Consider the following 21,797-nt stretch of genomic DNA (forward strand, 5'->3'; position numbering starts at 1 on the left):
ACTCTCTGGCTTTCTCTGACGCACTGTGCGGAGGCTTTCCCTCCGAATATATACGTGCGGTTTCGTAATATAGACTAAATGTAGCGCGCGGAGCTTGTGGGGTTACTTCTGCAGCTCCCGCAAACCGCAGCACCCCCGCGGACAGGGGCGCACCAGGCCGCCCCCCCCTCCCGCTCCGCCTCTCGGCCCCGGGGCGGCCCTCGCTGCGGGCGGGACGCGGGCCCGGCCCCGCGGGGCGGCCCGGCGGGCGGGGCGGGAGGCGGGCGCGACCGAGCGTGACGGGCGGAGGGCGGGAGCGGAACCCGCAGCGAGGAGTGACCCGGCTGCCGCCGCCGCCGCCGCCTCCGCCTCCGCAGCGCCCATCGGGAGGCGGTCGGGCAGCGCCGTCGCCGAGCCCCCCCCCCCCCCAGCGCCGCCGCCCGCTCGCCCCCGCCCCGCCGCGCGCCATGGCGGCCGCCGAGCCCGGCAGCGGCCGGTACCAGCAGGTGAGGGGGGCGGCGGGCACGCGAGCGCCGCGGCTCCCTAGGCCGCGCCCGGGAGGACGGAGCCCGGGGCCGGGCGGGGACCCGCCTGCCCCCGCAGCCGTGCCCCGGGGGAGCCGGGCGGTGCCTCGGCCCTGGCCCGAGGCCGGGCGTTTCCCCCGGGGCGGCGGGCGGGCCTGGGATGGGCCTACGGGCGCGGGGGCTGCTGTCCCGCTGCGGCGAGCGGGGGGGAGCGGGACGGCGACCGGGCCCGCGGCCTCCAGTGGCGGCAGCACCCGGGGCGGCAGCCTCGGCTGCCTGCTGGGCCGCGGTGGGCCGCGCCGGCGGCCGGGCCGGGCTCGGGCTGCGGAGCGGTTCCCCGCCAGCCCCGGGGCCGCGCTGCCCCAGGCTGTCCCCGCTGCCGGGGCTGGGCTCGGCGCGGAGCGGCCGGAGCGACCTTGGGCGCAGGGTGCTGTTGCTTCCTGGCCCCAGTGGCCGCTCGGCTCCAGTCAGAGAACTTTGCCGGGACTCTTCAAGGAGCGAACTTGTTTTGCATTGTCTTGAAATGAGCCTTAATTTTATTTCCTCTGTTACATGTGGCTCAGGTTGAAATCCCCGTAGGCCAGAGACTGTCCTTACAGAGCTCCCTTGTGAATTCCGGATTGTTCTTCCTTCCTGGCCTCCAGAAGGAGAGGATGTGTTTTTCCAGGAGTATCGGACTCACAGAAGGGGTTTGGGGTCGGTGGGACCCCGCTGTGTGACCGGGCTCCTGCTGTGCGTGTTTCTGATGTGCAGACGTGGAGACTTCGTTGCTTGAAGTGACGGAGAGAAATCTCTCGAGATGGTACACCGTACTCTCCTGCTTAGTCTCTTGCTCTCAGAGGAAATCACTGTGTTACGACTTTGCCTTGGTAGCAGTTTCAGCGTGGGTGGGCTCACTCTCTTCAGAATACAAGATGCACCTTCCCATTGGGATGGGGTATTAGACTCATCGTGACAGCTGGAGGGCTCTGTTTTTTACATACTGGAAATGTAAAAGTTAAGTAAAACTTTGGCTTTTTTTGTTGTTGTTGTTCTGTGCAAAACAGATGGGTTCACTTACAAAGACAAATCTCTTTGTTGTTCTCGGAAATTGTAGGTACAAATAACCAGGTCTCTTCACTAATCACCTTTCCCATCAGAATCCTGCCGCTGGCGTTGACCCTGACAAACATCTTCACAAATGTCTTTTACAAAGGGATCTAGCTTCATGTCCCATCGCCTTGAGCCCCTGGAGATAGGTGACCAAATGTGCTGAAGGACACTGTTGCGTTGCTCTCCAGTGACTCTGTACCTGACCAACAAGCACACTCCTGGTTTCCTTAAAGAGAAGCGTGTAAAGCTGTTGTTTCACCAGACTCTGCTAACGCATCAGGCAGACACACAGCAGACACCGCTGCCGCTGTAGAGCATAACTCTGTGTGGTACTGCAGAGATTAGGGAGGCAGGCTGTGCCCCAAAGGATTTCTGTTGCTACAGACAAACAGATACTGGTGGCCCTGTGAAACAACTGGTGTAACTGGCATGCGGAATCAGAAGCTCACGTATAAATATATTTACTTTTGTATAGTTCTTTAGAAATGGCTTTTTTTTTCCCCTCATCATCTGCCAGAACCCTGGTGTTGTGTTGTTGTAAAGCGTGTTACTGCTGAACTGGCTTCTATGCTTGTGTTGCTCCAAAAAAACTCTGAAAGCCGTGAAAGTAGAGCTGCAGAGTTGGTATTTAGGCGAAGAGGAGATGAGAGGGTGGGAGAGTCTCTCTAGCATTGAATGTGTCAATTTTCTTTTTCGTACATTGGAACTTATTGCGTGTATGAATGCACAGTTAATGAACATACCACGTGCCAGCGCAGAAAAGTTTGCAGTGAATTGATAACCGTTAAGGGCTAGAGCTGAGTATAGGGTCCAGTAAGTAGAGGTAGCCTGGAGAAATTCAGAACAAGCTCATGTAATATTTTAAGTTACTGGATTATGAAGCAGTGGAGAAGAACTGACGATTTTAAAACTTGATAATTTGGGGGGGGGACAGGGGGAAAGGGGTATAATGTGTTAGCGGAGTTTGTCACATGACTAGGCGGTTGCTGTGCAGCCAGATGGGATAGACCGCCCAAGCATGCTGTGGTCCTGTAACCCCCGCTCCTGGAAGCGTTACTGGTGTATTGACCTGCGTGCAGGAGCAGCGCTGCTGAGGTGTGGGCGCTATTTGAACATTGAAAATATCTGTAGGTTTCCCTGAGTGTGTGTATTTTCAGAAAAAAAGGTGATAGTTAATGAGGATAATCTGAGGACAACAGAAGTTGATAACCGAGTTTGAAACCTGTGTGTTTCTTCTTCCGCTGTGTTCCTCAGCCCGTGCTACCCTGCAGACGGGTGGGCTGTGCACCCCCAGCAGCCTCCTCTGCCGCAAACTCACAACCTCTGTCCGCTCACTGGTACGTGCGGTGTTAAAGGGATGTACGATGGCATATGATTTATTTTCTAAAGCTAACTCTCTAGGCCTTGTGCTTTGTTCAGGCATTAGGTTATCTGATAAAAAATAGCCTGCGATGATGCCTTTGGATGATGGGGTGGTCTGATCTAGTAGACTGAGGAAATGCAGCTCGATGAAGAATAAAGCTAAAAGTCCAGAAAAAGGATCTGAGCTTCCCCTGGCCCCTCTCTGTTGGGAGCACGGGCTGGGGCAGCGTGCGGGAGCCGGGCAGGGTTGACAAGGCAGACTGCTGGTTTCGGTTCCTCCTCTGCAGGCCGGGTGACCGAGCTGTGCTTGCTGGAGCTAGGAATGGGAGATGTTTGGGGGGAAGGAAGGCTGCAGCATGCCCTGCTGTCATTATTCTGGGCAGTGCTGCATCCCAAAAAGAGAGACTGGGAGGCTGTTGTCATTTAGACTTGCCTTTGGGAAAGTTCTACAGGGATGTTGTTAGGATTAGGTGGCTTAAGGCCTTTTGATTACAACCCCTGGATTGTGAGTTCAGTGGCAGAACTGTATTTTGTCCTTAGAATAGAAACTAGCCTCCATTTTGGAAAAAATAGCCAGGCTTTTAATAGGTTTATGTTAACTGAGGCATGCTTTTTACTTGAGGCATTTGAAAATATGTGATGTGTATGAGTAATGTAAACCCACCTAGAAAATGGTGCGTGTGTTAAATAATGAAGACATATTCCTTTTTAAGTGATACTTCTTCCTGTTCTACTTGTTGAAGGCTTATATGGATCATGAATCATTACGTAAGGGGAGGTGTCTATGGAAAACATAAGAAAGAAAGATTTTTCCATTTGTTTGTTTTTTCTTTCAGTGAAACTGTAGAAGAAATATATTGCTGAAGATATAACGTGAATGCAGTTTAAATCCATGAAGGAGCACAGTGCTCACTTAGTACCTGGGAAGGCTGGAGTGAAATAGGGAGGCAGATGTCAGTTGCCACCTTGTGCTTACCTTAAGCTTGTGTTTAATTTTGCAGCTGAAATGGGCATGCAGATCAAAACTAGAAGATGAGAATATACCCTGTTTTTTAATGTCAGCAGTGAGAATTAGCAATGTCTGGCTATTTGTTTCCCTGGCAAGGTACTTGTAGTGTGCAGAAGATGTGCTTGCTAAAGATACAGGCAGCTGATAAGAACGGTAAGGAAATTTCCAGGGTAGGTTCTTCTCCCATTTAAAAAAAACAAAAAACAAAAAAACCCCAAACAAACAAAAAACCAGTGAAGATTTAAAACAAACTTGGGGAGTAAAGTCACGCCTCTTGCACAGCCGCCACTCTTGCGTTCTGCTGCAGCCGGTGGAGACTGCAGGCTTTGTCTGAAGCTGCCCAGTGTCCAGCCCTGTCTGTGTTCAGGTGACTAAAGTCTCACTGTTTTGTTCTGAAACACCCACTTCTGTAGGCAACAGTACCTGCCAGGTGAGTTTGCAAGGTTTTAGTGATTCTATGCGAAAAAATGATTACAGAATTAAAATGTATTCCATCTCTCAAACTCAAAGGACTTGGGGCAGGCAGTGAAGCAGAAGTAGTACAGTATCATCACAAGGCTTATGTAACAGGAGAAAATAGCCTTGCATGCAAACTTTTAAAAAAAAATAAAAAAACTATCTCAGGTATCAGGATTGTGTTGGACTTCTTTGGTGACTCTTCTCTCATCACTAAAATTAAGTGGCACTCAGTAACCCCATCTGGGAAGGAAACGTAGGAAGAGACCCTCAGGCCTTGGGTTGGTAAGTGGCTCACAGGAGATGTGATACCTCTTTATGTTGCATTTTAGAAGGAGCCATACCAAAAGCAAGTAGGAAAGGTTTTGTGTGTGAGTTCTGATTCTTTGTCATTGGGACTAATAGGAAAAACTTAATACTAAGGTGTATCCATTCACTCTTTCTGCCTCTTCTTGTGAAATACTCAAATTTGAAATAAGGTGGCACAATGGTATTTTTTTTCATTGAGGTACTTAACATGTCTTCATATGACAATTAAAAAAAATGTGGTATTTTAAAATGCTTAAAAGATCCGGAATTCTTTCTGTGATATCTTAATACCCAGAAAAATGTTAATGTGATCCTAAATATTACAGTAAGGCTTTATGCTTTGTTACATGTGTGAAATTTAATTACAGTTATCTAAGATTAAAACCTTCTGTTCTCAGACCTTGAAGACTCAAATCTAAGGACAGTCTGGAGGCACAGGTTTGTGCTGGCCCAAGTGCTTGTTCACAGCCTAGCCAGACCAGTATAATTCCCTCTTTGAATAGAGAGGAGGGAATTGGATCAGTGTGTTTCCCAGGACTGAGGTGTATTTCCATGTTGTCAGGCCATTACCTGCAGTGAGTCAGTGAAGAGCAACATCCTGGTGAGCACAGGTTGTGTTTTGACGGACATAAAGCCGGTTCGACTGGTGTTTTTACTGAGGTGGCTGGGGGGGTCATTGCAAACATACCCTTCAGACAGATGCTCCTGCTGGTCTCTGGTCCTTGCTCCATGCTTCCCGCTGCGTGGGTGCAGCTGCGTGCTTGCTGCGCGGCAGGGAGCTGGTCTGTTGGGGAAAAAAAAAAGGCATTTTTTGGGAGGGGGCGTGGTTTTCAATCCTTTATTAAAATGAAGTAGCTCAGGTTGGCAGAGACCTGGGGAGGTCACTCCCCGGAGCTGGGTTGTGCTCTGGGCCCTGGGGAGAATGGGTTCCCCAGTGCAAGGCTTGGGCAGGAGCATCAGCGTCTCCGGGTGCAGGGGGAAGCCAGGGGAGCGCTTGCTTAGGCAACGCGACGGCCGAGCGTGTCGCCTCGGAGCCGCGCAGCACGTGCCGCGCTTGGGTGCGCGTGGCTGGGGTAGACACGCTGTTCATGGCTGTCGCTTTCCTTCAGGTAAACAAACTGGAAGTGCCTACGGGAGAAAACGGTTATTTGCTCATCAAGGAGAGGGCTGATGCATGTGGGTTGACTTGTTTAATAGCTAATCATTATTCCTGCTGATTAATAAGCTGATATTAAGTTATAGGAATCTGCAACAGCGTTGGGCAAAAGTCAGGGTTTCAAATCAGCGCCCATTTAAAGTGAAGCATAGGTCAATAAAAATAATTTGCTTCTCTTTCAGAGTTGGCAGAAGCTTTTGTTTGCATCCAAAAGGCCAAAGATATGGAAGGAGAAGAGTAAAGTGGTGTTGCAATGGGCGTGAAGTGTAACCTTTTTGTGGGCAGGCTGTTGCCTTGCTGGAGTACTCTCAAATTTAGTAGTGATACACATCTTAAAATGATTTTTTTTTTAAACATTTGGCTTGCAATGGTTGTGATTTCATTGTTATGAAAAAATAAATCCTATTGCCTTTTTAAAAAATATTTATTCTCTTTCTGTCATTAGCCTAAGTATCTGCCTTTTTGAGAACTCACAGAAACCATAGTAACAACAGAAATGGGATCTGATTAGGGTTATCTTCACTGTAGGGCTCCTGTGGGATTTCTGTGCCGTTCTACCTTGTGTGCCAGAACATAAAATAAGAACTGAAATGCAGTAAACATTCATGATATACTGCTGAGTTAATGTATTAGTGATGATATATTGCTAAGACAAAGCTTGTAGTAATCCTGATTTAGTATAAGGAATATTTGCATGCAGCCTAAGGACTTGGGGCAAGGGGAGGTTAAAAAAAAAGATCCAAAACTGTACTAAGTTTAGAAAATTTGGAAGAATTAACAAATATATTTATTGAAGATGCTTTCTTCAAAGTTTATGTGGAAATAGTTCAAAACATATTGTAAATTTTGAACTTTAATGCCTCTCTGCTGTGTGTATTTACACGAGGTATGTCTCAAGCAGGGGGAGGTGGCAGACGGAGGTGATGCCTTGCTCAGAGCCAAGCTTCTGATGGTGTTTTTTTGAAAATAAATGTTCCTGGGTCTTATCCCGTTCTGCCAGGCAACTTTCTATTGTTTTAGCAATCCGGTGAAAAAATCACAGCCAGACTTTTTTTTTTTAATAGCTGTATGCATTGCTGACTTAATTTTTAATGCCACAAATACAAGAACCTTGCTTTAAAAGCTAAAATCCATCAGTGAATGAAAGAAAGAACACCCCACAGCCTCAGCAAAACAGACTTCAGTCAAATGCTGCTTTAATCGGGTTCTCCAGATTCTGAAGGCTCTCGGCAGCGGCCCAAGGGGGAATTGCCTGCAAACCCTCGTAGCGCAGCCCTCCTCATGGCGTGCAGCGGGGACGGACCATGCCAGCGAGCGCAGCGCAGCGGCGCGGAGCCACGCGAGGCCTGATGACTCACTCTTCCTGTCACATGAACCCTCACTACTTTGCTAATAAGCACTTAGTTGAATTTTAGATGCCTGGAATCATTAAAAAGGCTGGAAGGCATTTGTGTACCTTGTCCATTAGAAGAAAAATCCACTTTCTATAACTGTATACCTCCTACAGCCTCTAGCACAATTTTAAGAAGTAACTAAGTTTTTTGCATCATTACCTGGATAGCAATGGTTTGATGCTAGCAGTAAGTTCAGCTTGCTTCTCCCACATGAGGTAGTTTAAAGAATAGGTATTTCGTTTTGCTATTGAAAGAAGGCCCTTGTGAGAATTCCAGTGGTAAGAACTAATACTGCACTCGACTGTCCTGTTTCGTTTCACCTCTTGCAGTGGTGTCCCATACAGTGCTTTCCTTTCCCCCTCCTTGGTGACTGTACTTGTAGGGTGCATAAGTCTTCTTCCTTTCGAACATCGGGGTTTTAATTTCTGCTGCCGCCTCACTAGGAGAGCAGGTAACGCAGGGCATGCAGTATCCAGAGTGTCTCTCGTGTGTTGGAGCCTTTCCTCCTTCCTTGATGGTCTGGGTTCTACATAGGCAGAAGAAAAAAAGGGGGAGAAGTACTGAATTTCCTGGATAGACTGAAAATTAGCCTGGTGGAGCATTTTGTGAGAATTCGTAGACTCCAGAGCTGGGAGAGACTGAATCAACTAGTTTGACTCGCTGCATTTTATGGATTATCCCTTACGTTGCCCCTCTCGCACTGTGTGCAGGCTGCTTCTGAATTTCTGCAAGCAGTGCGCGCGCTTTTTTTTTTAATTTATTGTTATTTTTTTAAAGCTTATTTTAATAGACAATTGCTTCACAAGTTAATTTGCATTTTCTTCTACTGGAACTCCATGAGGTTTGTAAAATAAGGCATTTTTGTTTCTTGGTAAGGGCTCAGGCTGAGTTAGCTGGTTTGGAAAAGATGAAGATGCATTGCTGTTGTAGGAGCTGCTGCAGCTTATTGTGTTAATTGCTTGTGTGCCCAGAGGCTAATTAAAGCTGCAGCTATCGAGGCAGGTGCCTGCCACCTCTGCTCTGTGTAGCCCGTGGCCTCGCTCCTGGCACGCAGAAAGGGATTGATTTTGTGTGCGCTCCCATCTGCCCGGGTGCAGCATTGTGCATGTCTCCTGCTGACACCCACAGCATCTGTGCTAGGAGGTGCTCTTGGTGTAATACGGATTAAATTTTCATCCGATCACTTAATTAATTTCTCCTTCTTCAGTGAAATGGTTTAGCTTTGTGCCATGTAGGGAGTTCTTACCCGGAAAGCTTGAGGCTGAGCAGCTCCCTCTTTTTTTCCACCTCTGCCGTCTGGAAAATGTGAGTGGGGATGGCGGCTGCTGTTCGAGTAGGAAGGTGATCTTCGTCTGCCGGTGAGCAGAGCCCTGCTTCTGTGACGGTCTGCTATTTTGGTATGACTGGACTGGGTGACAGTGCTGCTGAATTTTTTCCAGCGCTGCCCGGTGCTGTTTCTTTCCCCGTCTCGGCCAACCCCTTGGACCTGCCAGCAGAACGGTTCTGTCGTCGCCTGCTAACCACAGTCACTGAAACCTTACTAGGTTAAGCTCCTTTAGCGGCCGGTGTGGTTAAGATCTTCTTTGACATAACTGGCATCGGGAGCTATGACGCGGCAGCTCTGCCGGCAGGGTGGGGAGGACGACAGCCTCCACGCCGAGGAGGGGGAAAGCCAGCGGGGACATTGCGTCTGGCCGCAGCGCAGTGAGCCACTGGCTTGCCGCTGCTCGCGGTCGTGGAGCTGATGGAGGTGTGCGGCTGTCCAGTTAATGGCAGAGGAGAGGAAACAATCCATGCTCTTCTCGGCAAGCTTGTAGGACTCGGGTGTCTCACAGTTCAGACGTGCGGCTGTGGTTTGGATGCAAGTGTCTGATGAATTGCACTTAAAACATCTGAAAAAGTTTTGGCTTTGACTTTCACAGAGGACATGGATGTAGTCTGATCTTTGATCTTAGGCAGCAAAAGGAATAAAAACCTGAGACACAGCACAGTTACATATAAAACAAGACCTCCATTTGGAAGTGTGAGCTGGTTTTTTGTTTTGGGTTTTTTTTTTTCCCTGGTAAGACATACAAGTAAAATAAGAACATATCCCCCCCCCCCCTTCACCTCCCTGCATTAATAAATGCTTGGGAAGGACTTGAATGGCAAAGACAACACAGCAAAATATTGTGGATGGCTTCAAGAGTGTTAGCATGGGCGTGCAGGAGGGAGAGTTCAAGAACATGTTAAGGAAGAAGTTGTGGGGCTGCTGCTGTTTTGTGGTGGTTACAAGAGGGTAGTACCTCTCCGTTCAGGCACCAAGGTGCTTATTTGAAATGAGTTGTCTTTCTGCATAAAACCTCAGCTTCTTTGTTGATGAGATGATGAGAAATGGCAGGAAGAAAAAAATTAGACGACAGCTGATCTGTAAATTCCTTTCTGGTGCGTTCTGCTTTGAATGCTTCTGGCCTGGTGTTGTCAGCTTCTCTGATGAAAGCCTGCGTTTGCATACCTGCTTCAAGCAAGTGGCACTGTATAGCTGTATGGTTATTTATACAGAGCCTGTGGGAAGCACAGTGCACAAGATAAGCTGTCTCCTTTTCAGTCATACAGTGTGAAAGGTTGAAGGGAAATGGCAAGATTCATACTTAGATGTAACATTAAGTAATGTATCCATGAAAAAACCCTCCTTAGCAAAGCCACAGGCAGCAATGGAGTCTTTTGTTGGCTATCTCATGGCATTTCTTCGACTAAAACAGACGCAACTGCAGCTCCTACGCAGTGTGAGCTGAGGAATCTGAGGAAGTGCCAGGGAAATGGAAAGGTACTAAAAAGGTGTATGCTGTGCTTTGTCGAAGTCCAGGTGTGTGAGTGAGGATACAATTTAAAAATACATTAAAACTGAGATGGCGTATTGATCATTTCAAGTGAGAGTGCTCCGGAGGGAAGTTGAGCAGCTGCTCAAATGTCCCACGGTGCCGAAGAACAGTCTTCTTCCAGAAGAGTCTCTTGTGTGCAATTAAAACTACAGGGGTAATTTCACAGAACTTGAGAAACCCCACTAACCTCTCTTGTGTGTGGGTCTGTTCAGCTGCAGAATGAAGAGGAGCCAGGCGAGACTGCACCAGTGGTGAATGATGCCCCTCCACCTTACAGCAGCATTTCTGCAGAGAATACAGGTAAATTTAACTGAAAGGAAATAACTAGGTTTGCTCTGTTGTTCTTTCTTAATTGTTCTCCTTACTGACGGATGGCATTGCGGCATCCTTACCAAGGCTGCAAGGATCAGAATCGATCCAGAGAGACTATTGTTACTTGTGGTTTAGAAGATGCATTTTGGCTACATTCATCCGATGTCATCCCATAAAATGGTGTTCAAGTTACGTTTCACAGTGTTCTCAGTAGATTGAAGACAGTTAAAAATCAAAGTGCTTTGAGGATTTGTGGTTCCCTTCTCATTATTTGGCATTGGATTATACTGTGCTCCTTCCAAAAAGGACTTGATACTTAAAAGTAATGAAAGAATTCACTCTTTGTGCAGTTTTCAATAACTAAGGACTTCATCATAAGGATTATACATGTTCTGAATCGTCATACTGTCATGTCACTAACAGCTTTTAGGAAAACAGCTTGTTTTGTGCTGGTTATGTATCAGAGTATTTTGGTTTACATAGATCTTCTAATTTTTTTTCCTCCAGAACTTTTCATAGTCAACTGTTCTAATGAGATTCATGAATCAAATGCAGCATAGTCTCTCAGTCAGCCAGCTTTGGATAGAAGTTTGAATATTGTGTTTCTCAAGCTGCCTATTGAGTGTCCTGCCTTGGAACACCAACCGTAAAGATGTCCCATTAGTTCTGGTTCCTAAGCGCGACTCAGCGACTGGGGCTTGGAAGTGCTATGTTTGATTTTTGTTCCAATCGCTTTCCCTTCCATCAGAAAACAATTTGGAGTCTCTCTCTGGAAAAGATGGTCATCAGTGCCTTGAGGCTTGCAGTGATCCTTCTTTGACTCACTCAAACCACTTGAATTTGAAAATATGACTACTTCTGTTTATTGAAGTCAGGAGCGACACAGTATGCATCACTGTGTTAAAAATAAGTACAGCCAGGCATGTTAAAGTAGTGCTCTGCATATAACTTTATATTGGATGAGGTGGTCCCATGTTTTTCACTTTCTGTTTTGGGATGGCAAGAGGCTAGAAGGGTGGGGAGGGGACAGGAGGGGCAGGCTTCAGCAGTCTGGGGTATTGGGATCTTCTGAAGTCATCTGAAACGTTTCTCTTTCCCAACACAGTGTTCTTAAGGAACTGACAAGTTACCTTCTATATAACTGTGGCTTTTTTCAGCTTATTTTGACTACAAGGATGAGTCAGGATTTCCTAAGCCTCCATCTTACAACGTGGCCACAACATTGCCTAGTTATGATGAGGCAGAGAGAACCAAGGCTGAAGCCACGATTCCCTTGGTTCCTGGAAGGGTGAGTACGCTTGGCTGGATGGATGTCCTTCGCACTGCTTGTGTAGAATTTCTGGTTTAACTCCTGCTGATCAAGTGTCATGATTTTTTGGATTTTTTTTTAAGCTTTCTGGGATGATGATGTTACACACTCTCAAGAGTTCTGTGGCTAATTTTGTGAGGTGTTTTTTTAGTTTTGTTTTTAATTTTCCTCTGGGCAGCTATGATGATGGCATTACATCTCAGCAATGCCAGCATGTGCTATCCAGATCAGTTTGGCAAGCTGACAGAGGAACTGTACTGTATCTGTGTGCACTGTCACTGTTTTTTCCTTTTTTTTTTTTCTTTAAAGATTTAGGATTAATTTTTCAGCCATCTAGCATATCTACCCTTGATACTCCTGCTGCTTACTCAGTTGACTTTTCCAGAGGTCACTGTAGCTGATACAAGGATGATAAACCATTCTGTCAGAATAATTTTTCATTTTTTTAATTTCTTTTTATTGTTTTCAACATTATCTCTTGTTCAACCTGTTCCCCCATCCCTGCTAGCATTAGATGTCCACTGCTCATTATACTTCTTCATAGAAGCTAAATTCCTTGCTGAGATGATAAGTTTAATTTTTTGATGAGTAGGGGAATTCTTTACAGTGAGAACAAGAACATGCTGGACCTTGACTGTCTTAAAAAAAAAAAAAAAATACTGCCAGTGACTTAATATTTCATGCCCTGCATCATCTCTGGATGAGGAGTGGGGATTTTTCCTCCTTGCATTTGTAGCATTTTGAGATTGATGGTTCCCACCCTCCTTAAGTGTAAACGAAGCATTTTGCATCCCTCCATTGTACACTGCTTTTTGAGGGCTATACAATTTGCTGGCCCTTTCTTGAAGAGCCACATGCAGAATTGGGATTGCTGTATGGACTGGACTGATTTAAATCCACCCACGTTTTGTCTGCCTTTGATTTGCAGGATGACGACTTTGTGACACGGGATGACTTTGACGACACCGACCAGCTGAGGATAGGAAACGATGGCATTTTCATGCTAACTTTCTTTAGTAAGTACATGGTGGAACTTAACTTTTTTCAAGCAGTGACCCAAAATAGCTAGAGTTATTTTCACACTTAGGTTCATGTAGCACCAGGAAAAACCTGTGTGGAAGGGTTTTATGGTTTTGGGGTTTTTTTATTTCCTTGGACTATAAAGAGGATTTGACCTGCTGCCTTTCTGCTGCTTTCTCAGTGGCATTCCTCTTCAACTGGATTGGATTTTTCCTGTCTTTCTGTCTGACTACTTCAGCTGCAGGACGATATGGGGCCATTTCTGGGTTTGGTCTGTCTCTTATTAAGTGGATCCTTATTGTCAGGGTAAGTGTAAAACCACGTACATAGACACTAGTACTTTTTTTTTTCCCCTAGCTCTTTTTTATCTCACTTATACTGAAGTTAGTTATAAATTTAGCTTTTTATAATGGAATAGATTTTGAGGCCCTTATTCACCGAGAAGAGAGCTTTTTCATCATCCTGTCCTGTTCATATGCTGGAATTATTACTGTAATAAAAGAGAATAAAGATTGCACATCCAGGTATGGTGCGCTCTGACAGAGCCCCTGTATTGGATCAAAAGGTGTTTGTGTCTTGAGCAGTAACAATGATCTGATCTTTGTAAAACATTTCTCCAGGTAAAGCAAGCCCTGCCGTCAGCACAGGGATGTTTCTCTCCAGTATGATGTTCCTTAGGTGCTCCTCTGGGGGGAAAAAAAAATAATTCTCTGAAATGTGGAATAGCCGATGAGGAAAGGGAAATAGGGACTTGGAAAAATGGGAGGTGTGAGGTTTGCTTTTTGCTGGAGGTAGAGGCAGCCACGGCTTTGTCACACGGATGGGAGAAGCCCGCTGGTGCCCTCTGGTGTGACACGCCTGCGGCACAAGCAGCAGAGTGTCAGGAGGAAGCGCGCTTCTCTCCTGCTTCCAAGCTCTGGGCATATCCAAGCTGTTAGAACATCCACTGTGCTCCCCTCCACCAGGTCACCCAGGGAGAAGAAGGGGATGGCTGATCAGAAGTGCCCTCCTGGGCTCAGACCTCTGCCTGCAGAAGCAAGAAAGGCTGATATAGTATTTTTTAAAACTTGGAGGAGGAGAAAGAGAAACCTTTCTAAGGGGGGGAAAAAAAAGTATATAGATATGCTGATGCTGGAAGGAATGGGGGGAAAAAAAAAAAAGCCAAAGTATTTTTTGGAGGGATTGGGAGAAAATATTTCTATTGGAAAAGCTTTATTTGGAGCCTGTGGAAAGATGGTGTCTGTGAAAACGTTATGCAGACGTCCCAGGCTGAAAGTTTGAATTTCAAGCAAGAAAGCTCATTAGCTGTGCATAAGTAGAGAGCATTATTTCTGGGGCTGTCACTTCATACCTAATCTTTTGGGACTAAGAGTTATAATTTGTAAATACAGTATTTGTTAATTTTTTCTGTAGAAATTTTACCTTTTTGGGGTCATTTTGTAACAGTGGTGTTAAAAACTGTTTACTGGATCAGGAGGTGTGACAGAAGCAGGTGACCTTAACTGTGGATTTGATTTAAACTTTGATAACAAGCTTACCTTTTGTTAGGTTTTAAAACTTGAATAGGAAGAAAACAAAAAAGTTAAATTGTGTTTACCACATACAATTACAAGTTACGTAGTGATGTTATATACAAGTCACATAGTGAACTTCAGTGCTGTCATAGTGTTGGTGCCTTTAATTCAATAAGCAGTAATTTTGCCAACAGAAAATTTTGTCAGAGGGTTCCACAGATCTGGGATTTCTTTTTCAACTGTACTTTTGTTTGCTATACTGTCCAACCTTACAGTGTAATTAACATGATGCACTGCTGCAAACCTGGTCTTCCCTTTCAGAAACTGCAACTGTGGTTTATGAACATCAATGATGTCAGGCAAAATAGGAGTGTTTGCTCAGTAGTGTCTTTCTGCTCCACCGACTGCAAGAGTTTATGTCTGGGTATTGCATCTGTTCCGTTCCCCTTGGTTAGAGTTGGTCTGACATGTGTAGAAAAACCTTAAATGAAAGCTCATGGAGGTAGCTTGCTCCCTGCAGTCTGTGCAGTTGATGAAATACAGCATTCTGTAAGCTCTCTTGTATGCAGCGGGCTTGATTTGGTTACTGCTGGAATTGGTGAAAACATATTTGGGTTCGGAAACTTCCATGTACTCTAACTTGTTGGGTTTTGTTTGCTTTTTTTAGTTCTCCACCTATTTTCCTGGTTACTTTGATGGCCAGTATTGGCTTTGGTGGGTCTTCCTTGTACTAGGTGAGTGTTTGTTCGGGGGGGTAAGAGGGAACGCATGCTTAAAAACTTTGTAAAGTGCAGTTAGGGCTTTTGTGAGCATAGCTTTACTGGCTATTAAAATGTGTGCATATAGATGTAAAACTGAAATGTCAGCCTCAGAGGACGACTGCTGCTCTTACTGAATGCCTTCTAGGTTTTAAAGGTACACATAAACACTGTCCGTTTGTTGTCATTTCTTGGTGGCAGCATCCTGTTTATCATCCAGAAGGAGTAAAGAGGAGAACAATGCGTGTCTTCACAGTAATTGATGTTATATCTGTTCTTCTATTTTAAATGCAAGAGTGTGTTGTGGTCTGTCTTTTTTTTTCTTTTTCCTCCTTTGGAAATGACTGGATCTCATTTGGAGTCGAAAGTTTTGTGATTGCCTAAGGAAAGTTTGTTTTTGAGATTGCCTGAAACGGAAAGATTAGGTGTCACTGATACCCCAAGATTTGTTGTATTTAATCAGCTATTGTGCATCCCAGTGACTTAGGTCCCTCCGTGCTAGTAATGGTGAGTTGAAATACTCCCTCTCCAATTGAAGAAGCAACACCTGTGTTAACTGGACAAATGTGTTTCTCCCATCTAGGTTTTCTGCTGTTTCTCAGAGGATTTATTAATTACGCAAAGGTTAGGAAGATGCCAGATACTTTTTCCACTCTGCCCAGAACCAGGGTTCTCTTTATTTACTAAAGGTAAAGTTTCTGCTTTCCTGAATTTTCTCTGTTCTGTTTTTAACTCTATTTAGTGACTCTCTTAGGCTAGACTTTTCTTTGCTTGAATATTTTTAGAACACAAGACAGCAGAAAACAGTTGCTTCTTGGTATCCCATATGCAGCTCCTGTTTCTACAGTGTCCAGACTGACTTGGTGGGGAGCAGAGGAATGCTTGATGTTTCTTCCTAAGTTTTTGCTTTGAGGAATTGTATATTCATTAGATTGCATAACCTGGATTGCAAGAACAACGTCTCTGCCCCTTGGTATTGCATTGTATTTGGCAGGCGTGTCTTTCAGAATAAATAGCATGCCTGAAGCACGTGGTATGTGCTAAACGTGAGTAAAGGTCAGAAAATGTTAGAAGATTCTGCCAGTGGCTTTGGTTTATGGCCCAGAAAGAACAATTTGTCTGGATTTTGTGTGCCGTTTGATTTACTTCCAAGTTCCTGAAGAAGTTAAACTCTTGCACACCTTTGCTTTCTGAAAACCCTCCCACATACTTGGAGATACTGTCCTGTCTGAACATCTTTCAAAAACCATAATGCCTAAGAGTCTTTCGCTTTAAGGCTGAACCTTAACAGTGCTGCCTTCTTAATGGGGCTTTAAAGGAGGAGGCTTAAGTAGTTGAAGGCTTCTAGCATAATTTCCTGCTTGCAGCAGATAATGGCCTTGCATTAACTGTCCCTCCCTGAGGGGAAGGAAATCCTGTAATAGGTTGCTTCCCAGATGGCGAGTGCAACACGATGCTCCCTTTAGAAATATCATAATAACACTAGATTTCCCCAAGACAGGGTTGAAGCAATTGCAGCTGGAACAGTAGTATAAAGAAACCAAACAAACCCCAGCTTTAAATTGGGGGTCATTAAATTGTTCAGAATTTAAAACTGAGGCTTGATTTTCCAAATGCACTTTCCTTTTATTAGAAACTGCAAATTGCATAAGATTCTGCTTCATTTCTAGTCTGTAATGAGAACATGCTACACAAAACGGTCATTGTGCAGTGTTTTCCAGCTTGAGTTTTCCACTGGTGATAGTGTGTAAAAATAGTTCAGTCAATTTATTTAAGTGTTTCTGTTCTGTTTAACAAAGTTACGGTTTATGACCTCCTCCGGGATTCGTAATATCCTCTCAAATTCCTGCTGAATCACCAGAGGGTTTATTTCCCCCAGTTGTATGGTCATGTAGTGTGAGTGTTTATGCATCAGCTGTATCATCTGTAGTTCTCACGGAACAATTTTTAAAATTTTGCTCTTTTACTGAAACTTAATTTTTCACTTACTAAAGGAACTGTGTGGTTTCTTGTTGCACAGGCTTTTCCTATGTTCAGAATTTGAAATTACAATTTTAGAGACCTTGCTTGACTCCTTGCTTGTGAGGATGGAGGTGTAGAGTTTGGGGATTTTTAAAATTTATTTAATTATTTGTTCATTTTTTTTGGAAACCTCTAAAATGGCCAAAACACTCTCTTTTAGATATATTGATAGATATAAATGTCCAGAATAATTTCTAAATATTACAACTTTGACACTTCCCCTGAAAATAAATCTTTAAATTCTGAGCAGGGGAACCACAGAAGACTTGGATTTTCAGTGTATTATTCTTAAGATTAGATTTCCTCTATAGTGAAAAGGGCACAGTGATTGATCATTTTCATTTTAGAGCAGGGATAAGTATTAGAAAATTCGTGCACAGCAGAAAACAATAACTGGTGAAAACAAATCTAATCGAAAGCTTGGCATTTGCTGTTCAGTCTGCACGTGCGAGCAACGCGCAGCGTCGTTGGCAGCATCTCAGCAGAGCTCGTCAGCCGTGTGACAAGTGCAGGTGCTTTGTGCCGGATCTGGGGTTAAATCGTTCCAGCCGGCATGGCTGGAGTGGGCAGTGTGCGAGAGCTGATGTCTCTCTCGTACCAGAACACTTGGTAGAAAGATGCAAAAATCATCATGCTGGGTGGATGCAGCAACTAAAGACCGAGTCAAATCTTGTTCTCATAGCGCAAACGCAGTGTCATGTCATACGCCTATGTGTTTTTACACCGGTGTTTCTAAGAGCGTTGTCTGGTTTAGTGTCCGTTTTCCCCTAAGGAATTTTAACTCTTTGTAACTATAAAATATGCACAAAACCAGAGAGTTTTGCTCGAGCCATGTCATTGTGTACTGAGGTACTTGATAAGCCTTTAGACATCCTGCACTCTTTGTGAACTACATCCTTCTGTTATCCAAAATAACAATCTAACTATAGTTTCAATATTCAATATCCTTCTCCGACAGATGTTTTCTGGCAAACGTCTTCCTGCGTTAGTGAATTCTCTCTCAAGAAGCAGCAGGACACCTGCAGGAAGTGAATCAAGACTCTGGAGCAGAAGAAAAAAATAATCACCTGCTTTAAAATAAATAAATAAAGTACTGTTGGGGAAGGAAAAAAAAAAAGAAGCATTTCTTTCTATTTGTTTCTAGGTGTAAAATTTTAATAATTAATGCAGAATTCTGTACTCATTGAATCATTAGTGGCTAATGTTTGAAAAAGCTATTGCAGTCGAGTCTGTGACGTGCTGATAAAGCCTTATATAGATAGTTTCTGTAGCGATTTCGGTAGCATGAGCCCAGCCCCGGAGCCAGCAGGGGACAGGCTTGCTTTATTTCCTCCTCCAGCCTGGGAGCGGGTTTGGCCTCTGGTCTGTCCTGTACAGCCCGCGTGAAGCGGAGGGCCCGCAGGGATGATCTCAGAAGTGGGGGCGATGACATCGCTGTGGTTACGCACCTTTCCGCCGCTTAAATCCCGCAGCACCCGTGCTGGCTGTGGCTGAAAGGAGAAGTGGGTCTGTGCGGTACAGGCTCTTGAGGTGTGATTGGGAGAGAGTATTACCCTGAAGGTGGCACAAGTATTAATTTTTTTAATAGTCTGTATTCTCTATGTTGTAGTATACTTTACTTTCATACTACCTACTTTTTGGACTACATAGGGATTTTCATGGTACACGTTGGTAGTGTAAAAATGAAAGATCACGTTGCAACTTTGTATAAAAAAATTACCTTGCAAAACAAAGGCCTTTTTTTTTTTTTCTTTGGCTTGGGACTCTTGAGACAATTCCTAACATACCTGTAATTCTTGCTTTTATAATTTGTGCTAGCAGAGATTATGATGTGTTATAAATGTAGATTTAATGTGCACTTTTGTGCTTTCTGCCAAGTGGTAATTCACTTTGGAGTTTTACTATGTTAAAACTGTAAATATAGCAGAACATTAATAAATGTCACTTATGTAGCAAATTTTCCTGCAGAGCGGTGTTTCATTTAGTTTCAATGCTTTATTGCACCTGGTTATTGATTACAAATGCAGATGATCTGTGGGAATTTGGGTACTTTTCCGCAGAGGGTGTAACACAGATCTCCAAGGTGTCCGTCTTCCTTTTTGTAACCAGGTTTTCAAACCCTGAGGCCGTCCTCGGTGTCAGCCTGGCAGGTCAGGGAACGGCGATTCCACACATCTTTGGGGAAGTGTTGGGTTTTTCTTAGCCTCATGTGTATAACTTCTCTGCCTCGTGAAATGGTTTGTTCGTGGGTTTGAACTTCTCAAATGTATAGTCCTCACGAACAAGCAGCTGGGGCTGACAGAGATAGATGGAGGTTACACAGAGACTTCCTTTTTAAACAAGAACAAATGTGCACGGAGGGAATCACTAAGTTTATCCTGCAAGGCAAAATCTTTAGCATTAGGGAACTCTGAATCCCATTTGCCCAAACTTGGTAGATCAGCCTCGTGTTTACTCTCTTGGCATCTGGGCCTTACTTGGTCTTATATATTCAGAGAACGTGAATATTTGGCATTCCTGTTTCTCTTCATTCGGTGGCCTGAAGCTGCAGACACCTACAGCTCCGTCATCCCGCTGCAGACGGCGGTTCTGGGAGCGCAGGGGTGGGATGCGCTGCCAAAAGCGGGTGGGTGACAGGGTCTGAAGAAACCCACGCTTGGGTACAGCGTGGCTTAACCCTGACTCCAAGCCCAAATAATTATTTGGGGTCTGTGACAGCTCAGCCGCTTTATACCATGAAGTGGCAGGTCTGTGGTTCTCTGCAGTGGCCAAATAAATACCTTTGGCCTTCCCGCCTGCATTTTGTCGGCCGGGTGGTTTTTTCCTTCCAGCATCGTCAACCTCTGAGCCGGTTCAGGCAGGATTCCAGACTTAATCTCCCAGACACGGGTTTCATCTTTTGGTCGTGGAACAGGGCGCGCTCCGTCCTTCCCGGGCGAGGGGCGGGGGCCGCGTTGGCTCAGCCCTTCGGGCGGCCGGTGTCTGTGATTCCCATGGCGGTTTTCAAAGGTGCCGCCTCGCACGGCGACCTCGGACGCAGCGATGCGATTTCTGCTGAAGGTTGCTGGGGGGGATGGTTGGCATCGCACCTTTGGTACTGCCTGCGCCTGGAACAGCATCTCTGAAACCTCAGCACCGCATCACTGCTCCCCCTCACCCCCCCCCTCCATTTTAGATTTGCTTATGTTTTGGTAACTGCAGAATTTCTTGGACTGTGACCGTCTACCGGAGCCTTCCTCGGGTCAGGCTGTGGTTAGCACGTCGAAGCGCCGGGATGCGGCCTCCAGGCGAGGGAGTGATCCCGGCGAACAGCACCTCGCCAGCGGCCTCGGCGGGGATAACAAGAAACGGTAATAGAGGCTGCTCCGCAAAAATGGCGGTTGTTCGTGGCGAAGGCAGAGGCCAGCCGGGACGTCGGGGCTGCTGGCGCAGGTCGTTCCGCGTCTCAAAACGGTTGAACTATTTTGTATCGGTAGCAGCCTGATGCAGAAAAGCTCAGCTGTGTTACCGAGGAGTCGCGCTTTTTTGTCCAAATCCCAGACTTGTTTGTACAATTGATTTTTTTAAAACTTTTTGCAATCATTTGAAAGTTGCTCCAAGGTTTTTTTTCCAGGTATTGTAGGAAGCACGTCTTGAGATCTTATTTCCAGTTCCCATGAAAGAAGGAAAAGCAACCCAAGGGGAGAGTGATCAGATAACGGGAGAACAGCGCGTGCTGGAGGAAATCAAGTCTGCCCACGGAGAAGGCAGGACCGCCGCGGAGGAAACGAATGGGATCTGTCCATTGTCCGTGCTCTTCCGCCCGCTCCGGTGGGAGCTCGGCCTCCGGTGAAAGGATCGGTGCTAATTGTCTGTGGCATCCATGTGAAATAGGGGATTAAGCTGAGGCATAAAACCACTAAACGGGAGACCTCCCAGACACTTAAAAAGGGCTTTTTTTCCCCCTCTCCACTTGCTCTAGCTAACACAGAATTACATTTCCAAGAAGTTTATAAATATTGCTAGATTTAGGAATGATTTCTATAAACCTTTTTGCTTTACTGCAGAAGTCCTGTCTCACAAGAAAAATGCTGCAATAAATTAATCGCTTTGTGTTTTGGCCACACCAAGCCACCGACTGACTCATTTTCAGTGGCTTCGTTAGTGGAAATGATTCACGGGCTGGATTACCATGACCTCTTCTCTGGGCTGGTGCTCTCTCCTCTTTTAAGGTACTGGGGACGGCGGAGGGGATGGCCCGGAGATCCTGAAGCAGAGGGTGGTAGGAAGCACCTGTGAAAGGGCCAGAAAACATAACTCAGTTTTTTGAATTAGTCCAGCTGGTGCTACAAAGCTCCAGCCCACGCCAGCACACGGTTGTAGTGCCTCCGTGTACCCCGAGCGTGTCTGGAGGGGCCGTGGGGCTTCCTGCCCTCTTTTTATGTGACGAAGTAAGTTTTCGTAGTACGTACTGTTGTTTTCATTGCCTCGTGTTTAAAAGATGACATAGCTTTAATTAGAAGGAAAGCGAAACAAATGCGTTGCAAAAATACATACACTAAGCCAAACCTGGTAGCAGTTGGATTAATGAACGTTTTAAAAACTCCTTGAATGCAGAACATTTACAAGGCCGGTTTAGTGGTAATACTTATTACTCATCATATACGTAAAAACATTTCAGAGTGCGGGTACTGGCAGGGTCGTTACGCTCACCCAGCCTTGTCCTGTTACTGCCCGAGTC

General features: G+C 45.5%; 1 protein-coding gene across 1 annotated transcript; it reads left to right on the forward strand.

The window, feature by feature from the left end:
- Nucleotides 1-446: 446 nt before the first annotated feature.
- NDFIP1 (Nedd4 family interacting protein 1) lies at nt 447-15,742 on the forward strand (the record flags this gene model as incomplete). The annotated part of the gene is made up of 7 exons (XM_082006319.1): nt 447-485; nt 10,355-10,442; nt 11,612-11,742; nt 12,692-12,779; nt 12,965-13,089; nt 14,965-15,031; nt 15,639-15,742. The coding sequence occupies 7 exons, from the start codon at nt 447-449 to the stop codon at nt 15,740-15,742; spliced, it is 642 nt and encodes a 213-aa protein (XP_081862445.1).
- Nucleotides 15,743-21,797: the final 6,055 nt, after the last annotated feature.

This window comes from Phaethon aethereus (genome assembly GCF_964289735.1).
Source record: "Phaethon aethereus genome assembly, chromosome: 14".
Lineage (NCBI taxonomy): Eukaryota > Metazoa > Chordata > Aves > Phaethontiformes > Phaethontidae > Phaethon > Phaethon aethereus.